Source organism: Hibiscus syriacus, unplaced genomic scaffold (genome assembly GCF_006381635.1).
Source record: "Hibiscus syriacus cultivar Baekdansim isolate YM2019G1 unplaced genomic scaffold, ASM638163v2 tig00109972_pilon, whole genome shotgun sequence".
NCBI lineage: Eukaryota > Viridiplantae > Streptophyta > Magnoliopsida > Malvales > Malvaceae > Hibiscus > Hibiscus syriacus.
In genome coordinates this window covers 1,850,641-1,876,045 of record NW_024062543.1, presented here as the reverse complement: position 1 = coordinate 1,876,045, position 25,405 = coordinate 1,850,641, and the positions used below count along the sequence as shown (strand labels likewise).

The following is a 25,405-nucleotide window of genomic DNA, read 5'->3' as shown; positions in this document are numbered from 1 at the left end:
CGAGCTCAGCAATACTCGAATTTGACTTGGCTCGTTGACAAACGACGTTGTTTGGTTTAATTTTTTTTAAAAGAAAAAAAGTGAACCGGCGATTTAAACCGGTTTTGCCGGTTCACCTCGATTTTACCGGTTTTCAGCCGATTCTACCTGTTTTCAGCCGGTTCATTGCCAGGCCGATTTTGTGAGGTAACCGGACCGGACAGACCATCGATTCACGGTTCAACCGGTTGAACCGGCCGGTCCGATTTTGATAACCATGCTTTTAAGTAATAGAAGATCATAACATTTATAAATTTAACAAGAGGAAAATTTTTACTTTAAATCATGGATGGATTGAAGGAGTACGAGACAGTTATATTCTTAAACACTTTATACTATTATATAATTTAGACAATTTTATTGATGATTTAATATTATATTATCTAAAATTTTGAATCAGTCAAAACATCATCAAATCTCGAATTTAATCGTACTCTTTTCCAATGAAAAACGGATTGTCCATATATATATATATTATGCGGCCTTTTTACAGTAGTTGTGGGGATTACTAGCTTGGTCACATTTATTGAGGTGTACCTAGTACTAATAAAGCTCCTCCGACTAAAAGCTAATGGGGGGATTTTGAAGTGGAAGTTTCAGCTAAGCTTAGCGCAGCCACCAGTTATCACGGCGACAGTCGGAGTCGAACCTGAAACAGTTAAACACCAGAACTTCGACGCCGGCAACTAGTTTACCCGGCGTTAACAACGTTCGACAGACGGGACAAGTCGACGAGTAGCTACAACCAAGCCATCTATCCAAGCAATCCCTGTGAAAGAGATGGTCACGGATCAACTCTCTGACCTCGTCGTCTTCTTCGATTTTGCAAAGGCAAACGGCACAGGTAACTTCCTCGTCTTTGTCGAAGCTGCCGTTGTATCGAACGACACCGAACCGACCGGCATTAATGGCGGGAACCCGTGGAAATGGCTGCATGGTGTGAGTGTTGGGGAACAAGCAATGGTTAAGCAACAAGTTCCAGGCCAATTTCAAATGGTTTACGACCAAAATAATGTAATGGTACAACATGGTGTGGAAGGGAGGATAATAATGGCTGCAAATTGTGGATATTATGATAATAATTTGAGATAAAGAGAGGGATAAATACTTTGGTATTTATAGACTTAAATTGGACCAGTCTTCCAACACTTGCCATTCCAAAATGAATTATAATATTAAATAATAATTAATTAGGCTAATTAAACATCAGCCTAAATCATTAATGTTTAGAGGTAGAGCCACGTTCGGTTTGAATTTACGTAAGAATTCATGGATGGACCAATAGGAATGTTGGGATGCGATAGCATCTTAGAAGTTTCAAATCCCTGTATAATTTAAGTATTTTCTTTATATTTTCTACTGATGATATAATTTCACAATCGGTAAGATTTTATATCTTTCGACTCGTAAATTTCTAATATATTTCTTATATTCACATCCTATTGCATAAAATCATATGTTCGTCCCTACATGAATTAACACACTTGTTAAACTCTAATCTAATTCAAAATATAAATATCAAATTCGATTAAAAATATATTTATATTTATAAATAATTAATTCAATATTGTTTTCGATTATTCCGAAACTGTTAAAGAATGTTCTTTATATACGAATCAATTTACCTCAATGGTTAAAGGAACCGTTGTTGTTCCTATATGTTACGAATTCGAGCACCAATAGCTACAACAATGTGATTGAGCGATCATTGTCAAATGATTCTTTATCAGTAATGGATGTAAAAAAGATTTTGAATAAATAATAAATTCAAAAAATTTTATATGATTTTTTTATTTTATTAGTTATGCTTATTTTAAAATTTTATTTATGTATGTGAATAGAATTTTTATACTATTTATTTTCAAAATTATTTTTTATGATTGATTTTGACGTTTGTGGACGAAGTGGCTTACCCTAGTCAAGCAAATGGGTACAAGGGCTTCCTGTATGATAAATTTTTAGATCGTTTTCACATCTCTCTGACCCTAATGTTTTAGAAATAATTTTTCTGCAAGCCATACTCACACGGACATCCCTTGATCGTATTCCTCGATGATCCCGAACGTGTTCTCGTCGCTGTAAGTCATGTAGAGGAAACCATCTTCGTCCTTGTTCTCTCAAAATCAGAATAAATGAAATCATAGTTTATAAACAATAATAATTTATTTTAGTAAAACATGTTTTTAAAATCAATGTAATACTTATCATCGGAATACTCCATGTGAAATTCACCAGGACATCATCCATAAGGACTTACCCTAAATCCTATGGATCTAAGAGTCCAATATGAATGATCCGAATAGAAAAAATTTACCACCTAGTTGAACCTTAGAGACTCCAGAATCATATCCAATCAATACCCATAAAACAGTTTCAGATAGAACCAATAATATCATAAATCAGAAGTTGGGTTTTTATTTAAAATACAGAGTTTCCCTTCAACCGTACACCAAATGCAGTACCCCAGAACAAGCATCTATAAGGACTTACCATAGACCCTTAGGATCTAGGAGTCCAATATGAATGATCAGAACATAAAGGATTTACCAGCTGGCTGAACCTCAAAGTCTCCAGACAGTACCCCAATAAAACAGATCATATAGCAGACAGTAATATAAAAAATTAGGTGCTAATTGTACCTTGTGTCATAAATCAGAAATCATAAACCAGAGATTAAAAACCAATAATCATAATAAAAATAATGGAAAATCGTATTTTATATAAATCAGAGAAAACATTTTTGTCCATAGGGAACACACTAGAAGATCCAGGTAATTTTTGAAGTCCCTCAGTGGTTAAAGGAACTGTTGTTGTTCCTATAGGTCACGAATTCGAATACCAGCAGCTGCAACAATGTGATTGAACGATCATTATCAAATGATTAGAATATATTTAAAATAGATATTACTTTATAATCATCTTAGCTTAATTAAAAAAATATTATTTATCAGTAATGAATGTAAAAAGGATTTTGAATAAATAATAAATTCAATTTTTTAATTATTTATTTTATTAATTATGCTTATTTTAAAATTTTATTTATGTATATTATGATTGATTTTGACGGGCGAAGTGGCTTACCCTAGTCAAGCAAATGGGTACAAGGGCTTCCTGTATGATAAATGGTTAGAACGTTTTCACATCTCTCTGACCCTAATGTTTTAGAAATACTGCTTATTAGTGGCTTAATAGAATATTCGGTACGAGAACTTTATATTTTTTTAATTTAATATTGAAAGGATTTTTATGATTTAATTTAGTATTTGAACTTATCCTTAATCATGAGATATTTTATATCAATGTGGTATGGAAATTTAACACTCGTCTTAATTTGGGGGCGGTTTAAATTCAAGTACTAAATTAAGACAAAGTACCAATTTTTTCTTAATTTAATATTTGAACTTTAGGTGGTTGTTTGTGCGAATCGTGCAAGTGATGAGCCACAAATAATTAAGGGTGAACACGTATTCATCTTGAAATTTGAATTTTCTTCTATTAATTTCTATTTCATTGATAGTGTATATCTTAAAATTTTATTCGTGTCCATCTAATTTAAAAATTTTATGTTGTTAGCTTATGTGTGACTACCTTAAAAATATTTCTGGATCCGTTACTGAACATAATAAGGTCGAGTTTAAATTTCGGGATAATATTTGATATGAAAGAGAGAGGGAAAAAAATCTGATTTTAGGTTGAAATTAAGGACGATGCTGTCAACGTTGAAGTCATGAAACACATGCAAGGCAAACCTTGAGGCTTAGATGAGTCCACCGGTCTCCATCTGAGCATCTCAAGATTTCGGTGTGAATCTATTTTTTATTTTTTTCATTTATGTTTTTTTATGGGTTCTTTCGTTCTCGTTAAGCACATGGTCATGTAGAACTCAACACAAACACAAATTAAACAACCATGAATACGACGATGGCAGGGGTGGAGCTCCCTTGGGGTCTTGGCGCCCTATAAAATAATTTTATGTTCGATAGATTTTGATCTGATAGTTTTTAGTCCATATAAAAATAAGTATTCAAATTAAGAAATATAAGAATTTATTAGATATTTAATCAAGTAGGGGTCGAATTAAAGAATGATAATCCAATACCAACAACCGGTTGATCTAGCGGGATAAGACATTAAATCCCTTAAGCAATGTTAGGGGTTCGAATCTTGGCAATTGTGAATGGAGCAAACTGGGTTGGGAGGGTCGCCCTCGTCTCTGCAATACCCGATCCGAATTAGTCGATCGATAGATCGGAAACCGATGGTTATACAAAGAAAAAAAAAAGAATGATAATCCAATGTTCTCAATTTATTGGTCTAACAACAATTTAGGTCATTATAAATTTAATTATTAGACAAATTCTTAATTATAAGTTTAAATACCTAATAAGTCATTGTATTTTATTTAAAAAATTTAATATTTCGGCCCCTGTCTATATGTAATCCTGGCTCCGTCCCTAGATGATGGTAAGAACATGACGGAGGTAGCAAGGACGAACGCAAAAATTTATGCCAGGAGATACGAATTCAAGAAGTTATATTACAAATTGTAGGGTGTGAAGTTATAAAATTTTAAAAGCGTGAAATTTGATAATCAATCAAAAATATATAACAAAATCCTAAAATATAAAAAAATTCAAATTTCAACGGTGCGATCGCACACCAACACTCCACTCGGTCCAGAGATACGAATTCAAGAAGTTATATTACAAATTGTAGAGTGTGAAGTTATAAAATTTTAAAAGCGTGAAATTTGATAATCAATCAAAAATATATAACAAAAACCTAAAATATAAAAAAATTCAAATTTCAACGGTGCGATCGCACACCAACACTCCACTCGGTCCATCCCTAGATGGCAGCATGAAGGTCGACAGTTGAGGGCTTGGGTTGGGGACCGCTAGAGAGGGGGGACAATAGTTTCTAATTTTGAGAGTCATCGACCTTCGACGTCAACAATGTTAAAAATGATAACCACCATGATGATCGAAATTTGGGTTTATTGAGATTGAGGAGAAAAATATGTAGGAAAAGAAAGAAAAAAAAGATATAGGAAAATGAGAGGAAAAATTAACTTTTTATTTAAACTAAAAATTATGTCATTCTTGGTATTAGTTACCGTGTCATAACTTTGTGACATTATTAATTATTTGACAATAGAATGATTAAAATAGGAGCGATTCAAAAGTTAAGTGATTAAACTAAAACAATTTAGACTTTAGTCACTAAAATAAAAATGAGAAGATAGTAGTCAGTATATCATATAAGAAAAAATAAAAATCAAACATGTTTAAACACTTAATAATAGGAAGAAATTTGAGTAATATAGGTAATGTACTAAAAATTGCATAAAAAGCCAGGTGTACGCTGAAAATCCTCGCTGGGAGATATACCTACCAAAGCCAGATGTGCGACCCGAGTCGATCTGGTTTAGTCAAGGCAAAGCCTTGGGAACCGGAATGACAACAAAAAAATTGCATAAAAAGCTAAACACAACACACAACCACATCAAAGCAAAGTTCATATATAAAGGTTGCCATCTTCATAGAAATGGTCAAACAAGGACATTTGCAAAAAAAAGTCGAGCTAATAATATGCAAATAATGAAACACGCTCAAACCGATACGGGTAATCCGATTCGAGGTGTCACATTAGGGTCGCCGAAGTGACCCACAGTAAAAATCCATGAGAAGTTAAAACATGTAAAATCATAAAATAATTTATAATTAAAATACAAGTCCAGAAAATCATTCACATATTACAAACAGAATTAAAATCATACAAGTTCCAAACTCTGTATAAAAATCAAATGTGACCTACATGCCCCCTAATTATACAGGTGTCGTACTCGCCAACAATGTCGAAGGAACTCCTAATATTGATGCCGATAACTTTACATGATATACTCGTTAACCTAAAATGGTAAGTAAAAGAGCGAGCATTGGGAAACTTAGTAATACATAACTACCAGATGATGCTGAAGGACAAATAGATAAACGAAAAGCATAAATATTTTCTTATTGATTCAGACACCTACAAGTTTTCAAGATGAACGAAGGTTCCACTGATATTTCTTCAGGTAAAAGATAAGAAGCTTATAGTTAAGAGGAAACATTCAGAAGACCATGTTCAGGAGATTGAAATAGATGTCTACTGTGTTCCCTCAAAACCAGAATAAATGAAATCATAGTTTATAAACAATAATAATTTATTTTAGTAAAACATGTTTTTAAAATCAATGTAGTACCCACCATCGGAATACTCCATGTGAAATTCACCAGGACATCATCCATAAGGACTTATCCTAGACCCATAGGATCTAGGAGTTCGATATGAATGATGAGAATAGAAAGGATTTACCACCTAGTTGAACCTTAGAGACTCCATAATCCTATCCAATCAATACCCCCAATAAAACAGTTTCAAATAAAACCAGTAATATCATAAATCAGAAGTTGGGTTTTTATTTAAAATAAAGAGTTTCCCTGCAACCGTACACCAAATGCAGTACCCCAGAACAAGAATCCATAAGGACTTACCCTAGACCCTTATGATCTAGGAGTCCAATATGAATGATCAGAACAAAAAGGATTTACCAATTAGCTGAACCTCAGAGTCTATAGACACCTACCCAGACAATACCCCAATAAAACAGATCATATAGCAGACAATAATATAAAAAAATCAGGAGCTAATTGTACCTTATGTCATAAATAAGAAATCATAAACCGGAGATCAGAAACCAATAATCATAATGAAAATAATGAAAATCGTACTTTATATAAATCAGAGAAAACATTTTTTGTCCATAAGGAACACACTAGAGGATCCTAGTATTTTTTGAAGGCACTTGGAAATTATCAGGAAAAGAAAAATATGAACTTACTCAAAATTGATCAGATTTCAGGATCGATGTCCCTATTAAAAGGGTTTAATTGCTAACAGATCTAAACAGACACTCAGAGATTGATGCTTCAGGACCATTTAGGATTTTAGGTGTATTAGAAAGATATTTAGGAACCTTTATCAGAATAAATTAAGATTTCAGATATAACCAGAGCGATTCCATTATTTAGGCTATCAGCGGTATTTCAGAAACTTTGATTTCTAGTGGATTCTTAGCAACTTAATCCAATAAGGGTGAAACGATGATTTATGGTATTAAGATTCATGTCGATTTGTCAGGAAATCAGGTCAACTCGAGCTGAACAAATCCCAACACTGCGATACTTGTCAACCACTCGAATGGATTCACTTCAAGAATATTCACACTTTAATACTAACAACATAATCGAACTGATCATCTTCAGAACCATCGTTGAACAAATCTTGAGGAATTATACGTATTTCGATGGTTTTTGTGTTATTTATGTGTTGCAACAGTCATTAAGATTATCGACGTACTTGGGTCGTCTCCATAACCTTGAGGGGCGATACAATAATTAGATTTCTCGATATTTCTAGAATTATCCAATAACATTAACTTATTTCTAGGTCACGAGGATATTTGGGTCATTTCCGTACTCGAGGTTACTTTGGTCCTTTAGAGTTAAAGGTTTTTTGCAGCTCGAGAACATTTTTGGTAATTTTTTCAATCCAAACATATGAACTTTTTCTAGTAATTTGGTCAATTATGTCATTTCATTGTTATTTTTCACTATCATGGGCAATCTTGGTCTTTTTGCAGCATGAGGGCATTTTCGTAATTTTACTCCATAGAGTTATTTTTGTAATTTCTTATCCAAGTATTTTTTGCAATCAACCTTAAAAGAAAATAACCAAAATTTACAGGTCCTAACGTCGATTGTTAATCTTGAATTTCTTTATTATCGGTCTTTTAATTTTTTATGCAAGTTATCCGAGTCTTATTCAGTATATCAACTTTATAACGTATTCAGTATATCCTAAGCGTGCATAGGGAAGTAAAATATTACCTCGATTTTTTAGCAACAAACAATCGATCATTTGAACTCCATTCGAATGCTCTCACACTTGATTTCGACGTCCCATAATATCTCTATGACATAGAAAAAGAATTTACGTCAGAAACGGAACTTAATCGGGAACACTATTCGAATTGAAAGATGAAACACTGAAAAAAAAAACTTACAAGATTCGAATTTGATGAAACATACTTCGGATTCGGGCTCATGACGTTGAAAAATATAAAATATGATTTTTTCTAAAAAGTTGACGTAAACAGGTCAAAGACAAAGTCAACTGGTCAATGGCTTGGTTAACGCTGCTAAGCTCGATCAAACGACTCGGCTTAGAAGCTTAAACAGTTAGGCTCAAAGACTTTAACAGCTTGTCTTCGCTAAAAAAACAGACCGGTTCGGGCGGTTCAACTCAGCGAGTTAACTCAGTGACTCAAGCGAGTTGACTCAGTTATTTAGAAGACTCAACAGAAATAATGCCCACACGTGGCGGCACGTGCGGAGACGACAGGGAGGGGGAGGGGCAACCGATTCTTTCCAACGACACCATTCACCAAAAACAACTCAAATCAATCCATAAATCAACCAAAATCGATAGAAATTAACGAAGAAAGAACAAACTCTTACCCTTAATGGCGGACGACAGAGGACACAACGAAAGGGAATGATACCAATTGGGTTATGGTCGGAACAGAGTGGGGAACCCGATGACGATGTTGGTGAGGTCAACTGACGACAGGATCGACGTGAAAACACGAAAAACAACGACGGTGGGTTTAGTTCTCTGTTAAGGCTTTGTCAGTGAATTTTCGACGAACGACAGCCTTAGATGAAAAGAGGTCGATCGAGTTTTGCTCGATGTAGGACGGTGAGTCGATTGGTGGCAACGATATAGCCTACAGTCGCCTATAGTGGCCGGAATCGAGCAGAAACAAAAGCGGGGGTTCTTATGTTTCAATGTAACTTTCCCGATGCCTTTCACGATGATCGACGACAATTATAAAAAAAATTGACAAAGGACTTTTGACTGAGGGACGACGGAGAAAAGGTGGTGGTGGCGGTGCACACCACCGCTGGTCGAAGATCGTGAACAAAGGGACGACGATTGGAGTTGGTGAGAACTTAAGGGTTTTCATGATTTTGGAATTTGGTTTCAAATTTTAGGGATTTAAATCCCAAACTAAAGAAATAAAACATTTTTACCTAAACCTATCATCTACAATGGTCTAAGCTACAAGGTTAAGTAGGGTGATGGTCTAACCGGTCAAAGGTTCAATCCCAACTACAAACACATATTATTATTATTTTTTTCTTTGCAGACAAAGAAAGGTTAAATCTGGAGCTAGGTCACTGAACTTTCAGAAGCTTTAAAACTGACCCCAAGGTTTAAAGTTTTACGATTTGGTCCCCAAAATTAATTAAAACAATAAAATTGGGGTGTTACAAATATAACACAGAGCAACACATGATTCAAGATTTGAATCTTAGAAGTAACCTTTTTCATCTTTTTCTGCAAGCCATACTCACACGGACATCCCTTGATCGTATTCCTTGATGATCCCGAACGTGTTCTTGTTGTTGTAAGTCATGTAGAGGAAACCATCTTCGTCCTTGTTTTCCTCGTATATGGAAGACAACATAGCAGCTGCACCGATGTTGGCGTTACACCGTTTAGCAAAATGGTAAACGTCGAAATTAAACAAGAGTGGGGGATCTACGAGGTTCGACTCACCAGTTGGGGGTAGGATGTTCTTCACAAAAATGAGTATAGCCTTCTCAGGACTCAGCTTAATCCTCTTCCGAACAACGTAGACAAATTGGCCAACGTTTACATCAGCAGGAACCAGATATCTGTGCATTAATCCCAGGGGAGAACCTTTAGTTCCAAAATACGCTTTATTTGGCAGAACATAACAGCAACATCATATTGAATAAAAATATATCAACGAAGAGTCGGTAACAGAACAGAGACTAGGCGACATTACAGATCACATCGAAAGCATATGAATTCATGCACTAATAAGATCCTCTCTATGACATCTTCCCTTTCTCGAAAACCAAATCTAGAAACGGTTATCTACTACTTCGAAAAGGAATCCTGGATCCACATTAGTCAGTATCCACGGGTATCCACAACTCGAAAGTTAAGAGAGTTCAAGAAACAAAATCAAAACCTCAAATACAAGAGAAAGAAAACAAATTCAGACTGTCAGCAATGGAACTATTTGAACATAATGCATTTCAAAGTATCGATTATCTAATAGTCTGCAGCAGCATTACATATTTCAACAGATGTAAAACATATCGACGACGCACATCACACATACAGTCCGGTTACAATTGATAGTAACTAAAGCTCTTAAAGCGAACGTGCAGAGATAGTAACCGACTTTTTTCTTATCAAATTCAGGTACATCGCTCTTCTCCGCCCTTTCAACAAACACCAAAGTAACATTCTAATCATGGCAAGAAACAAACACGGGTTTCATAAAAAGGCGCAGCAGCCGGGCATTACATACCGGTATTCTGTCCGGATACTTTTCCCGAATGCGAGCAGCTTCAGCCTGCATCCTCTCTGATACACAAAAATAAGAAGAAATAAAAGCATACACTCTTAGCATCACAGATAAAACATAATAAACTCTCACTTATTCTAAACCCTAATTAACTAATCGGTCTTTTCTCTAAATTGTGTGTTCAATTTTTTTTTCCTTTTCATGGGAAAAACAACAGCACTATTAAGTCTGAGAATTTCAACAAAATAAAAAAAATACCCAGATAAAAAAAACGAAAATTTCAAGAGTTGGTGATCATTTTTTTGGGGGAAAAAAATAAAATTAGGCTTCCACCCTAATATCAAATGTTGTCAGTCATCTTCGGCCACCATCGTCATCGTCGAACGGTCACCCACATGTCGCCACCCACCCATTGATCAATCGTCGTCCTTATCGTGACAAAAAATCCTTAAATCTAAAACCCAAAATTTAAATCCCTAATTTCCAATTTCAACTTCCTAACCCAAACGGTTGTCAGCCATCATCATCGTCGCCGAATGGTTAGATTTTGACCGTAATTGCACGGTGGTTTGAATGGTGGCAGCGATGTGACTTGTGGACATCGGAATCGACCGAAATCGAGAAAAAATTTAAAGGCTATGGTTTAAAAAATTGATGAAGTTTAAAAATTGATGAAATTTTGAATGCTTCTCTACAGTAAACGGTTTAAAAATTGATGAAACTTTGAATACTTCTCTACAGTAAACGGTGGCATATTAGGACGAAAGACCAACGGAGTTTAATCGGGGGTCGACATCGGTACCGATGATTGTTGCGGTGATAGTCACAGTAGGCGGGGTACTTTTTTTTTTACAAAAAAATATTTTTATTTTTTATTTTTAGAAAATTTTCTCAAAATTATCAGAATATGACACATGTCACTTAACGAAAATATTTAACGACAGTTAACATCAAGGCACCTAAAAATATAACGTTTGGAACATTAAGCACATATTTTTAACGATTAATTCTTTAGGCACCAAAATATTTTTCGAAACATAATTTGAACACTTATTTTTGTATTAAGCTTTTATTTTTTATTTCATTTTAGTGTTTCACCTTTAAAAAAACTTAACGTGTTTAGTATCTAAACTATCAGTTTCAGTTCGTTTTAGTGTCTAAACTTTTATTTTCTTCAAAATTCATCGTTAAATTTTGAATTGAGGTATTAAAAAGAAACAAGAACATAATTTTAAGTATGATTTTGGAAGAAAAAAAAATACTAAAATCGATTAAAATTAACATGTAATTTACCCCTTTTTTTTATTTGAAGGTGTACGTGTTGGGTGTGGATGGCAAGCTTTTGTTGCTTATGTCAATGTCGGCTATTATTACATTGTCGGCTATTATTACATTGTCGGCATTCCATTGGGCTCTCGTCTCGGCTTTTACTTTAAGCTTGGCGCCAAGGTATTATCTATCTAAGGTAAAATTATTCTTTTTAGTCCTTATATTATGAACAATTTTGAGATTTAACGCTTCCTAGGATATTGCATTATCAACAATGCAAATTGATGGATAAATATATGAGCTAATTACATTATACATCCTCTAATTATGATCATCATCTGAATTAGTCCCCAAATTTTTTAATATTTTAATTTTATCTTTAAACTATACTCTTATTTTAAATTAGTTCTCAAACTTTTTAACATTCAATCTCATTATTAAACTATGATCCTTATTCTAAATTAATCCCCAAGCTTTTGGACATTCCAACAATTTCATTCTCAAACTATCAATATATACTAATCACACTCCGAGGTTAATAAAAACTGTTATTAAACTTGTTATTTATCTCGTAAACATTAACTATCGTTTATGCCACATTATACTATTACACTCTACACATTGATGTTTATGTAATAAGTAATAATTTTTAAATAATGATACGGATTTTCGGATTGAATCGGAATTAACGATATTAGCAGTGTATATGGTAAAGAACCTGTTTTGCAATAGAATGTTTGATCTAACTCGAAAATTCAAATAGTTTAGCTCCTTGATATATATATATATATTATTTAACTTTTTATATAGATAATATCACTAAATAATTGAAGTATTAAATTTTAATTTTGCATGTAATTATATAATTAGACTGTTAACTTTTTGACAATCACATGACATGGTAATTTGATGTTGATATAATGCTAACGTAGAAATTAGAAGAAAAGAAAATATGTACGAACTAACTTACTTCAGCGGTTAAAAGAATCGTTGTTGTTCTTAAAATCACGGGTTCGAACAACAACGGCTATAGTAGGGTGATTGAGCGTTCATTATCAAATAGCTGAGAGTATTTAGAATAATTATTATTCCGTAATCACCTTAGTTTAATAAAAAAAATAAAAGAAAAACATTCTATTTCATCTTCTTTTTCATAGAAGTTGAAGATTTTCTTACTAAATTTTAGTTGTCACTAGAAACTGTAATTTTTTATGTCTTTTTTCGGTCACCATGTACATCGATAAATTCGTCTTATCATCTTCTATCACTTTATCAGTTTAATTTTTTTATGTATAATTTCTTTAAAACTAAAAAATAAATTAAAAAAATACCTCAAATTTTTATATAATTTCTTTAAACTCACAAAATAAATATTTTTTACCATTTTGAGGTTTGAAGGCTTTCTTGAATTCAAGTGTTTAGGTTTTGTTTGAAATATGAACAATGACAAATTATTTCGAGAAAACAAACAGTATACTTTAACAATAACATCATCGAATGATCATCGGAAGAAAGCAAAGTATTAGCCTGTCGAAATTTTAGAGATTTTCGTCGATTTTAAATAAATTTCTTGAAAAATCAATTCGAAGAAAAAATTGAGAGAAATGCAAACGTTTTAACCACATCATCACATTTATAGAAATTATCGTCAATATCAATGTCGTTTATCACTTAACGAACATTTATAGAAATTATCGTCAATATCAATGTCGTTTATCACTTAACGACCCAATGGTATAATTGAACCAACGACGTTTTTGGGAATGTGGTAGAAAATAATGTATAACGGGCAAAAAAAATCAAGTCTTCATTGATGGAATAGATTTCCAGTAGCACCATGAGAGTATTTGTTTCATTACAGATTCATAGTTTAAAAAAAAAAGAATAAATGATAAACAAGATATCACAATTTACTTCTTCTTCCCTGCTTTGCCCTCCTTTCGTCTAACGACCTCGTCCGCGTATTTCACACCCTTTCCTTTATACGGTTCCGGGGGTCTCCATTTTCTAACCGATGCAGCGAATTGACCGATGTTGCTCTTGTCGTACCCGCTTACGACGATTCTCGTGTTTTCTTCCACCTTCACTTTAAGGTCGTCGGGGATTGCCATCCTGACCGGATGGGAGAAGCCGAGATTCAACACTAAGTCTTTTCCTTCTACCGTTGCACGATATCCGACACCGACTAGTTGAAGTCTCTTCTCGAAACCCTTTGATACTCCCACCACCATGTTGTCAGTAAGAGTCCTGGAAATTTGGTTTATTTAGGTAGAATCACGATTGAAGCATTGTTAAGTCAGAAATTAACAACGATTACAAGACTTTCCAAGTCTGACTTCCGTAATATAACTTGTTGACATGTAAGCTCGAAGACGGTTCACGAGAACCGTTTTACGAACAGGGTCATCAATCAAAGGGGACCCTGGTATGCATCCATGTATACGATCTAAATCGTTTTTGACGGTACATATCCACAAAATGTCCTTAAAGAACCACCAAAAGCATTGGAGGATCTTACGTCACAAAAGCGAGTGTAAATTAGGCATATGAGCATTCTAGCAAGCCCGAAATCAATTGTACTTGTTGTAAAGTAAAATAAACGACAATGGCCAGATTATAAGGTCCAAAATCAGAAGGAATTCCGGACATTCGTTCCTAACCTTTGACGGTAAAGATTAGAAAATGCATATAACCAAATACATCGATCATTAGAGGATAAGATCGAATTATTGATCATAGATTGCTAATTCTAAGCATGGAAAATGTTCAAACTTGATCTTGATTCGCATAATCACTAAAGTCCCTCGGTAAAACCCGTATGAGGGTATTAAGAGAAGAACTATGAAGAACTAAACAATGAATACATGATCATCAAATGCAGAACAAATTAAGAAAGCAACTTAAAGCTAAAAAGCAGGACCAATTACCTGAAAAGTCCATGCATTTGGTTGGCTCTCCTAGTCTCAACCGACTTTCGGACCCTTCGGACCCTTAGGGCACCGGATTCCTCGCGATGGACCCTTACGTCCCACGGATAGGTCAATGCCATTTCCCCCAAAGGACCCTTTACTTTCAAGTCCTGACCCTCCAACGTTAACGTCACATTGGCCGGAATCGGTATCGGCTGCTTCCCTATCCTTGATTCCTTACACTCAACAGCTTTCCTCACCACGGAAACGCGAGACGTCGGAACGTTCGGAACACCGACCCCATTCTTCTCTCCCAAAAACGCAGACCTCAAATTGCTGAAACACCAGAAGAAAGCAATCCCATCAAATTACAAAGAAATTACAATCCATGCGTAACTATAGCTCAAAAGGAATCCCAGAAGCTGAATTCAATCAAGCGCACTAAAAGGAATTCAAATACAAATTCTAGAGCACCATAGCTGCACAAAGTAGTAGATTCCACACTAAAAATTGAAGTGAATAGAACAAACCCATTTCAAAACGCAACTCCATTAACAATTTAAAAGTCAAAATTCAACTAAAAACAACATTAAAACAAAGATAAATCTGCTAAAAAAAACAAGAAGGAAGCCCATCTTCTAACGAGCAATTGTGTTTGAATAGCCATTAAAAGGAAAATTTCTTGGGGAGCTAACCTTGTTTGTAAAGATAATATTGAAGAAGCCATTTCTCTGAGAGCCTTAATATCATCAAGCTTTGGCCTTTACCGGTGAAGCGAAGAAATTTGAAGGGCCCTATCCAAAACCATGGTTACTAGGGACGAGAGGTGGTGGGTTTTATGAAATGACACTGTTACTCTTATCGGAAAGACTGGATTTAGTCTCTCTACTATATTTTTTGTTAATATCATTTAATAAATTTTAGAATGCTTTAAATTAAAGTATAATTTTCTTTTTATTTGGACTACTTATGTCCACTTGAAGTTTAAAGCAAACGAAAGCTACAAATCGTAAAGTATAAAAGTTCCTTCTTTAAACATGCCACGAAAAATATGCCCCTTTAATGAATTAGGTTTTCTTATATATCGAATTGGGTTCTCCATAAAAATTCATCCCCTTTTTATTTAAGTTAAAAGTTAAAGTTATTATTTCTTGCCACGAACTATATCATTTTAATGGTTAAGAAAAGAATAGTTATTATCTTCTTCCATTGAAAAAGACCAAATGCCTCTAAAAAGCTTTAAAACTATGCACCTAATTGTGCTCTCTACTGTGTTCTTCCAAGTAGTTTATCGCCCTTTGTTTTAACTATGATTTCCACATTTTGCAAAACTCCAAAACCACATTTTTCTAATTTTCAATTCACTCCCCAAATTACTATTTCTTTGCAGCCTTTGGATTTCATCTGTTCTTATAGTTGTTGCACAGTACGGTAGTAGCTTTAATGCCCTTACTGCACACCAAAGTTCTCTCTCTTTTTTTCTTTTAAATTATTATCCAACTGTGAATTTTATTTTGCAAGTAGAGTTTTTTTTGACTGATTTTATAATCTGGGTATTAAAAAAAATTAGTGCTCGACTAACCATCATCAAGATTCTTTAACCCCATGAGTCCTTGCACTATGTAGATTAAGAGCAAAAAAGGGGGCTCATTTTTATTGCTTTGCAAGAATGAAGCATCTTGGGTTTCTGTCGTTCTTGATGGTATGGGTGGTTTCCCAGAGTTGTCTTGTCGGATGTAAGAAGCCTGCTTCTGTAAATATTGGTGCTATTTTCACTTTTGATTCGGTTATCGGTCGAGCTGCAAAGCCAGCAATGGAAGCTGCAGTTTCTGATATCAATGGAACTCCCACGATTCTTAATGGAACTCGGCTTAATTTGATCAAGGCTGATGCTAATTGCAATGCCTTTTTGGGTTCTGTTGAAGGTATCTTGGATCCTGTTCTTTTCATTCTTCCTTTTTGGTGCTAATTAGTAATTAATCTGTTATAATTCATAGGTTTTAGGCTTTTAGCTGTTGTTTTAGGTTATTGAATCTTTGGTTTTTATGTCAGCTTATCAAGTAATTGAACAAGAGGTTGTGGCTTTTATTGGTCCGCAATCATCTTCGATTGCTCATATGATTTCCTCAATCGCCAATGGTCTTCAAGTTCCGCTTGTTTCGTATGCGGCGACCGATCCGAGTCTCTCGGCAAAGCAATTCCCGTTCTTCGTTCGAACCGTGCAAAGCGATTCGAACCAAATGAATGTTATGGCTTCTTTAGTTGATTTCTATGGGTGGAAAGAGGTCATTGGTATCTATGTGGATGATGATTATGGGAGGAATGGGATATCTGCACTGAACGACGAACTCGATAAGAGAATGGCGAAAACTTTCTATAAATTGCCTTTGCCTTTGAATTTTACGCAAACCGACATCGTAGCGTTGCTCGAAGAATCTAAATTGTTAGGTCCTCGTGTGTATGTTGTTCATGTTAATCCTGATCCCCAGTTAAGAATTTTTTCCACTGCCGAAGAACTTCAGATGATGACCGGTGACTATGTATGGTTCGCAACAGATTGGCTTTCTACTACCATAGATTCGTTCGCTCCCGTGAATAGGACGGCTCTTCTTGTGCTTCAAGGGGTAGTTGGACTTCGCCAACATATTCCAGAGTCCAACCAGAAGAAGGATTTTATGGCTCGATGGAGAAAGATGCAACAGAAAGGGTTGTTAAGATCCGAGTTGAACACCTATGGTCTTTGTGCTTATGACACGGTTTGGACAGTTGCACACTCGATCGACAAGTACATAAATGATGGCAACAATTTCACATTTTCATCAAGTGACAAGTTAAACGATACAAAAACTTCTGAAATGCATTTGAAGAAGCTTAAAGTTTTCGATGGTGGTGCAATACTGCTTGAGCATATTATGAACACAAGCTTCTCTGGTTTAACTGGTGAAGTTCGTTTTGGTTTGGATCGGAACATTCTAACTTCTGGTTATGATGTCATTAACATTGACAAGATGGTTGTTCATACAGTTGGTTACTGGTCTGATATTTTCGGTTTCTCGGTTTCTCCTCCCGAAACCCTTCGAGGTACAAAAAAAGGCCATTCTGTGTTAGACCAGAAGCTTGGCAGTGTTACTTGGCCCAGTGGAAATACACAAAGGCCTCGTGGCTGGGTGATTGCAGAGGATGAACGCCCGTTGAGAGTTGGAGTGCCATATAGAGCCAGCTTTGTTGATTTTGTTACAGAACTAAATGGCACCCATAAAATCACTGGATACTGTATCGATGTATTCACCGAAGCACTGAAATTCATCCCCTATAATGTTCCTTACAAATTTGAGCTTTTCGGGGATGGTCGGTCCAATCCTAATTATAATCGTCTCATACAGATGATTGCAGATGATGTAAGTATGACCTTTATTTACATATATTGCATTTGGTAGATGTTACTTGCATGGTTGAACCTCGGTCCTGTAAGTGATAAACGACCTGTTGCAGAACGAATCTTAGTCTTGCATTGCGGTGAGGCATGTTTGTTTATGGATAGAGCTTATTCCTCGTAACCATTTCGTTAAATTATGGCACCAGGTGTTCGATGCAGCTGTTGGGGACATTGCGATCGTGAAAAACCGGACGAAAATGGTGGATTTTTCTCAGCCTTATATAACGACCGGTCTCGTCGTAGTAGCTCCGATCCACAATACAAAATCAAGTGCTTGGGTATTTCTAAAACCATTCACTGCGGACATGTGGTGCATGACTGCAGGTGGCTTCTGTATAATCGCAGTTGTTATTTGGATCCTTGAGCATCGAGTCAACGATGAGTTTCGTGGTCCTCCTAGGAGGCAACTCATGACAATGTTTATGTAAGTGATAAACAGCTTCTCGACGCTTTTTGTGCTTGCCTACATCGAATAATACTCATCCAATTGTTTACCATTGCAGGTTCAGCATCTCGACTCTGTTTAAGACAAACCGTAAGCGAACTTCGGATCCCGAACTTATTATGAAAAATATAAACAATTACTGTTTCTATGAAAAATATAAACAATTACCTCAAACTACTGAAATTTTAGGATCCGAGTCGATGTTAAACGTGATGGTATTCATTCTAACAATGCAGAGGAAGTAACGGTGAGCTCGCTTGGGCGATTGGTAATGGTGGTATGGCTTTTCCTACTGATGGTGGTAACATCTAGTTATACAGCGAACTTGACTTCGATCCTTACGGTTCAGCAACTTTCGTCTCCTATCACTGGAATCGATAGCTTGATTGCTAACCGTTGGCCGATCGGTTACCAAGTCGGTTCATTTGCGTATGGTTATCTATCTGAGACCCTTAACATCCATAAGTCACGGCTTGTTAAACTACACTCCCCGGAAGAGTATGAAACTGCTCTACGACTAGGGCCGGATAACGGAGGGGTGGCAGCCATTGTTGATGAGCTTCCTTATGTGGAACTATTTCTGTCGAAGCGAACTGATTTCGGGATTATCGGTCAACCATTTACAAAGAGTGGATGGGATTTGTAAGTACTTTTAACTCCACACACATAAAAATGCATATAGTTTGACTGCCGGCATTTCTGATCGAATATTAACCTCATTGTATCAGGCTTTCCAGAGAGATTCCGCGCTTGCCATCGACATGTCGACCGCAATCCTGAGACTTTCCGAAAGCGGTAAGCTTCAGGAAATCCATGCTCGGTGGTTCTGTAAGATGGGATGTCCGGGCGAGAGGAGAAGAAGATCCGAACCGAACCAACTCCACTTGGCCAGCTTCTGGGGCTTATATCTTTTGTGCGGTGCGATCACTCTTGCAGCACTTCTAATCTTCATTCTACGATTGGTTCGCCAATACGCCCGCTACACGCGGAGGCAAATGAAACTCAGTCGCCCTTCGTCTTCGGTTCAAACCACCACTCGTTTCTCTCAGGTCATCTTTAACTTTTTCGACTTCATCGATGAGAAAGAGGAAGCGATCAAGAAAATGTTCGTGCAGTGTGAGATTAATCCAGTTCCGGAAACTCCGACCAGCTCAACTGCATGAACTGATTTGTCTTGTTAGAATGTTGGGATGAAATAATATTATTAGCTTTTGGCTTAACCTAGAAATCTGTTTATGTATATGAAACTTCAACATGTACAATGATATATAATGATGTAATGAAAGTAAATTAAAAATTAAAAATTTAGTAACCATAATGTAAATTTCAAAAGCTTGGTAACAGAAGTGAAAATGTATTGACCATTAATGTAATTTAACCTTGAGTAATCTATATTGTTTTCCGTTGAATTTTACAAATTAAATCATTTTATTCACTATGTGGTTATCTTTCTAACATTATGATGATGTGTCATTTTTTTATTACTATTTCATATAAAATAATTAAAAATATAAATGGTCAATTACACCGTTCCTTACTAAACTTTAATCTCTCTCCTGTTTTGCTCATCCAACTATAAGACCACCATAGATGATGATCGTTTGGTCCCAAATTTCATTGGTTGTTTCTCCTTGACACCTTGAGTCCGAATATGACCTCCATTTTGTCGGAACTTGCTCTAAATCCACGAATTAGAGATTGAAAGTGAGAAAATCGAAAAGTTTCAGTCGAGATTAATAGATTTTGGGACATTTTCCTGTGAAACATCACTAGATTCGAACCACCACGGTAGTGGCCGACGGTGAGGGAAAGAAAAGGATTTGAAACGACGTCGTTTTAGTGTATATTTAGTTTTTCAAAACGTCATTTTAATACTTATGCCATGTCATAACACCATTAAAAAAAATAACGGTGAAGTGAGCAAAATGATTCAATATATAAAATTCAGTGAACAAATTAAAAAAATTAAAAGTGCGGTAAGTAAAGTAAGAGTGATTATAAAGTTCAGTGATAAACAATGTAATTTACCCTCTAACCTTTTATAAAACCCAAAACTTTTTTTTCTCAACTAACCAATCTAATCGAATTAACCCAACTAGATGACAATTTCTAGGATTCCGTGAATGAAAATTTTAAGATATTTTAAGAAAATATAATATAATTTGAATATTTGGATTACACTAAGGGTGCGTTTGGTTTACGGAATGTAAGATTATTAATGGGAATAAAAAATTACCAGGGAATAGAATTACTGAGAATGTTGTATTTTGTGTTTGGTTGGTTTAGCGGAAATGTAAGATTACCGTGTTTGGTTAAAAAATAAAAGATTATTAGAATGTATACTTAATTAAATTGTCCTTATTATATATTTGTTTTTTAACAAGTTGAAAAATATTTATTTATTTTCTTTAAAAATTAAATTCATAAAAAATATATTTTTTTTACAAAATTTAAAATATAAAAAAGTTTAATGAAAGGGTAAAATTTTATTTTAACCCTTAAACTTCATATAAAATTTTAATTATAGATTTTTTTTGTAAATCTAAAATAGTTCAAGGATAAATTTGTAATTTAACATTCGTAGAATTTTTATTATTCAATGATAGAATAATGATATTTTTGAAAAAAAATTTAAGGGCATTTTAGTCCAAAACGTCGGTAATCTAATAATATCTAAAGAAAGTGAGGTAATGACATTATCGGTAATATACCCCAAAAATCCATTATTTAGAATGTAAGATTACCGGGAATGACATTCAATACCAACCAAACGAGGAAATGTGAATTTCATTCAAATGAGAATCTCACATTCCCCAACCAAACACACCCTAAAAGTCATCATGTAATTAATAATCACCGACTATCATGCATAAATGAAAAATATAATAATGAACCAAAAATGTTCGGAAAACATTGGTCAATTCATTAGAGACCAGCATGCTTCCACGTCTGTTTCGTTGAATTTAATATTCGTTTGGTTAAATAAAAAAACGAATAATTAATATTTTGGGTAAATTACAAACACGTCACTCAATTATTAGTAAGAAAAATATTGGATTTTAATAGTTAAAAATAAAGCACTTAAGTTGTAAATATGTCATTCTATACATCAAACCTTTGACCTTTTTAATTATATTTTAGTTGTATGACTATAAAAATCGATGAATTAAGTGACCTGGTTATTTTAATTTATAAATAAAGTAGTCTAACTTCCATTTTATTTTTAATGACAGAGTGATTTGCTTGTAACAATCTATTAATTAAGTGATTCATTTTTAATTTTTTTAAATTTAATGATTTATTTATAATTTCATTAATAATTAAATGATATGTGATGTAATTTATCCTATTTTTAGAGACAATTTTATATTAAAAATGGATAAATTATACGTTCAGTACCTAAACTTTCATTTTTTTCAAAACCATACCTAAAGTTTAATTTTTGTTTCATTTTAGTATCCCGTCGTTAAAAACTTTAGTTTTTGTTTCATTTTAGTACCCCGTGCAAAATTTAACATTAAGTTTTGAAAAGATTAAAAATTTATGTATTAAAATAGACCAAAACTGATAATTTAAGTATTAAACACATTAAGCTTTTAACAGTAGGGTACTAAAATGAAATAAAAACTAAAAGTTAAGCATGATTTAAAAAAAATTAAAGTCTAAATATTAAAATAGACTAATACTTTAGATACTAAATACATAATTTATCCTAAAAAATTAAAATATCCCCGACAGTTATTACCAACCAAAAATATTTTGTCACCGACCCACCACCTAGTTTTGGTCAATTAAAAAGGGACAATGGCGTGAAAGATGCTTACTCTACTAATCAAATTCTCTAGAATTTTTTTCTTCTAAAATATTTTTTTAATTTAAATTTTAATTATAAAAATATATAAATATTAATATAAAATAATTTACAATATATTAAATCAATATATGGATAATATTCAGATTTTTTTAATCGTAGCTGTTTGAACCCAAACCTTAAATTTATTTGTTTGAGTTGTTAAAAATTTATTATCAAAATTAAATGAAAAAGTGGAGATTTTGGTGGTTAGCTCAGTTCAAAACTTTCATTTTGTGTCTATATAAATCATTTGTTTATGTGATGTGAAAGGCAACCGGAAAGCAGAAACCAGCCGGCAATTTGGATTTGGGAACCAAAACGAACGTCCACTGCGCGGTCAACAGTCCCGTTAAAGTAGTTCATTTTCGTCGCTAAAAGCTCACGTCCCAAAAATTTCAAACTTGTTTTCTTTCTCCAGGCTTCTTATTGTGTCTCTTTCTTTTTCCACGGCCAAAATCATCGTGATTCTCGTCGTTCTAGGCGAGAAAGATTGCCGGATTATGACCCGATTCTGCCCCAGGTTGGTTAAACTCAACCTCCGTCGCGGGTTCCAGCGTCGCGGGTTGATTCTCCGACGCTGCATTCGTGGCTTTTGGGACCGATTCCTTATTTGTTCCCTGCCGAAGCCTATGAAGCATCGGTATCGAGTTATAATCGCTGCAACCCCCTCCGCACCTTCGCATGCTCCGCCGCATTCCGCTTCATCGAGAGGCGGAACGGCGCCTGTTTGTTACCACGGCCACCATGAGCGAAAGGACTCGGATTTGGTTCAGTTGAAGATCAGTCTCCTGGGTGATGCTCAAACCGGGAAAACTAGCTTTCTGGTTAGCCCCATTAGCTTAATCAAATTCAAATCCCTTCCCTCTCTCTATTTACCCCCTATATTATATTTAAATACTCATATTTATCTTGTTTTTTTGAAGATGAAATACATTGGAAATGAAATCGAGTTCGAACAAGGCAATCAAGAGAAAGGGTTGAATTTGATGGATAAAACATTTTTTGTAAGTGGAGCAAGGATCTATTACTGCATCTGGGAAGTTGATGGTAACCCCATTTTTTGTCTCTTTAATTTTCGTTTGATTTTGCTTATATTTAACCATCAATCTGTTTATCTATTTGTTTTTTCAAATCGAAAAACGCAGGTGTTGATAAATCTCGAGATCATATTCCTCTGGCTTGTAAAGACTCTGTAGCAATTCTTTTCATGTTCGATCTCACGAGCAGGTGCACTTTGAACAAGTATGAATCTCTTAATTTTCCACTCCAACATCTCCATTTGAATCAAAACTGAAAAACAATTGTTGTAATTTTGCTTAATGTATGCCCTTGGTACTTCAAAATCTGGGTTGATGTTTCTAAATCAAAAGGGGTCTGTCTTCTTTGGATGCAGCATCGTAAACTGGTATCAAGAAGCCAGGAAATGGAATCAGGTATTCACTTTCTTAACTCTATGATTGAACCTTGTTGAAATGTATATGTTTTAATATATATTTATGTGTGTATGTATTGTATCGATCAGTATTGTGCCTTTTGGAAGGTTTTGTTACCCTAAGGTTGTTCTTACGAATAATTTTTCGCTAGATCGTTTGGTACCCCAGTTGCAAAAAGGACTCCTATAAGATTAGGAGATCTTGAGTTTGAATTCGGATGACACACCTTAGAGTGACAAGATCTTAACAACGTCCATGGCATACAAAGAGGACAATACCGATTTGTGCACAATGGTCATACCGACCGCAACATAGAGCTTCTCATCAGCAAATGTGTATGTGTGTGCGTGTTTAGAAAATTTCTCATTAGTATGAAAACTTTGATTTTGCAGACAGCAATACCGATTTTAATAGGAACCAAATTCGATGATTTCATTGAACTTCCCCTAGATTTGCAGTGGACAATCGCCAGTCAGGTAAAGTTTACAGTTCCGGTTGAAGCTTTGAATCATATCCTGCATGTATAAGAAAGCATATTCCGCTTGCTTTGAGAATTAAAAGCACCCTTTTTGAGAATTTGCAAACGATTACCAATACCAAATCAATGTTTTAGAATTTGGAATGAAGAACAAATGGCCTATCGAGTCCTAGCTTGGTAGACATCGTTGCTTATGCACGTATTATCCTTTAGTTTAGGAAAATGAACAAAAGTGACAAAAACACCCTTTTCATCGTATCCTGTTATCGAACATTTGGAGTATTGTATGTTATGCTATACTCGTATTTGTGTTTGTCTCTCAGTTCTTGCAGTATTTGGACTCTTAGTAGTACCCTGGTTGTCCTTATTGCAAGGCACAACAAAGTTCATTATTGTCTGTAAGAGGATCATCTCATTGCACGTTTCAGTTGTGGTTCTAAATTATATGGCAATGGCAGGCAAGGGCGTATGCGAAGGCCATAAACGCGACCCTGTTCTTTTCGAGTGCTACATACAACATCAACGTGAGCAAGATTTTCAAGTTCATCACAGCAAAACTCTTCGACCTGCCTTGGACGGTCGAACGCAACCTTAACGTCGGAGAGCCCATCATCGATTTCTAGAAAGTTTCATCATGTCTGTAATGTAGATAATATAGACAATGTCCCAAAGGGGTCAATCCTCAGCCAACCGGTCACCGGACTTTATGTTTTTTTTACTCCGTCGGTCTTGTCGGTGATATTCGAGTTGTTTCACTGTGGGGGGAAATCCCATGTTTAAGCAATAAATAGAAGTCGAGTTGCTCAATGATTATAGCCTACATGAAAACTTTTAATTATACAATTATATACCAATTCTATTTAATATGACCACTTAACTCTTTAAATGATTTTAATATAGTCACATGTCGTTAACACTTGATGAAAGTGTCTACGTGACAATTAACAAAATTGATATAATTAGGGTATGAGTTCTTGTAAAGTTACGTATTCGCGGCGCTGGAATTCTGCTTTGTTTTATTCCATTTTGGACACTACTTGTGTATGATTTGTTTCTTTGGATTTTCATTTAATGCAATTTGATCTCGATTATG

General features: G+C 34.8%; 5 protein-coding genes across 7 annotated transcripts; 2 read left to right on the top strand and 3 right to left on the bottom strand.

Moving 5' to 3' along the window:
* Window positions 1-645: 645 nt before the first annotated feature.
* Window positions 646-975, bottom strand: LOC120211326 (probable E3 ubiquitin-protein ligase RHA1A). Its single transcript, XM_039209889.1, has one exon. The coding sequence runs from the start codon at window positions 973-975 to the stop codon at window positions 646-648; it is 330 nt and encodes a 109-aa protein (XP_039065820.1).
* An 8,453-nt stretch (window positions 976-9,428) lies between these two features.
* On the bottom strand, window positions 9,429-10,791 carry LOC120211479 (autophagy-related protein 8B-like). Of its 2 annotated transcripts, XM_039210009.1 has the most exons (4): window positions 10,493-10,788; window positions 10,364-10,417; window positions 9,706-9,824; window positions 9,429-9,618 (listed from the first exon to the last, which is right to left on the bottom strand). In XM_039210009.1, the coding sequence occupies exons 1-4, from the start codon at window positions 10,579-10,581 to the stop codon at window positions 9,497-9,499; spliced, it is 384 nt and encodes a 127-aa protein (XP_039065940.1). In that variant the 5' UTR covers window positions 10,582-10,788; the 3' UTR covers window positions 9,429-9,496. The 2 variants fall into 2 exon arrangements, with proteins under 2 accessions (XP_039065940.1, XP_039065939.1); XM_039210008.1 differs by having other exon boundaries at window positions 9,429-9,824; window positions 10,493-10,791.
* Window positions 10,792-13,648: 2,857 nt separating this feature from the next.
* On the bottom strand, window positions 13,649-15,535 carry LOC120211478 (50S ribosomal protein L6, chloroplastic-like). The gene is made up of 3 exons (XM_039210007.1): window positions 15,363-15,535; window positions 14,686-15,003; window positions 13,649-14,005 (listed from the first exon to the last, which is right to left on the bottom strand). Exons 1-3 carry the CDS (start codon window positions 15,392-15,394, stop codon window positions 13,669-13,671), a joined length of 687 nt encoding a protein of 228 aa, XP_039065938.1. The 5' UTR covers window positions 15,395-15,535; the 3' UTR covers window positions 13,649-13,668.
* A 398-nt stretch (window positions 15,536-15,933) lies between these two features.
* Window positions 15,934-19,424, top strand: LOC120211477 (glutamate receptor 3.7-like). The gene is made up of 6 exons (XM_039210006.1): window positions 15,934-16,592; window positions 16,720-18,065; window positions 18,250-18,527; window positions 18,607-18,638; window positions 18,785-19,190; window positions 19,277-19,424. The coding sequence occupies exons 1-6, from the start codon at window positions 16,337-16,339 to the stop codon at window positions 19,326-19,328; spliced, it is 2,370 nt and encodes a 789-aa protein (XP_039065937.1). The 5' UTR covers window positions 15,934-16,336; the 3' UTR covers window positions 19,329-19,424.
* A 3,305-nt stretch (window positions 19,425-22,729) lies between these two features.
* LOC120211243 (septum-promoting GTP-binding protein 1-like) lies at window positions 22,730-25,096 on the top strand. Of its 2 annotated transcripts, none has more exons than XM_039209837.1 (6): window positions 22,730-23,225; window positions 23,325-23,448; window positions 23,547-23,628; window positions 23,795-23,834; window positions 24,227-24,310; window positions 24,771-25,096. In XM_039209837.1, the coding sequence occupies exons 1-6, from the start codon at window positions 22,902-22,904 to the stop codon at window positions 24,933-24,935; spliced, it is 819 nt and encodes a 272-aa protein (XP_039065768.1). In that variant the 5' UTR covers window positions 22,730-22,901; the 3' UTR covers window positions 24,936-25,096. The 2 variants fall into 2 exon arrangements, with proteins under 2 accessions (XP_039065768.1, XP_039065767.1); XM_039209836.1 differs by having other exon boundaries at window positions 22,735-23,225; window positions 23,547-23,643.
* The last annotated feature ends 309 nt before the right edge of the window (window positions 25,097-25,405 follow it).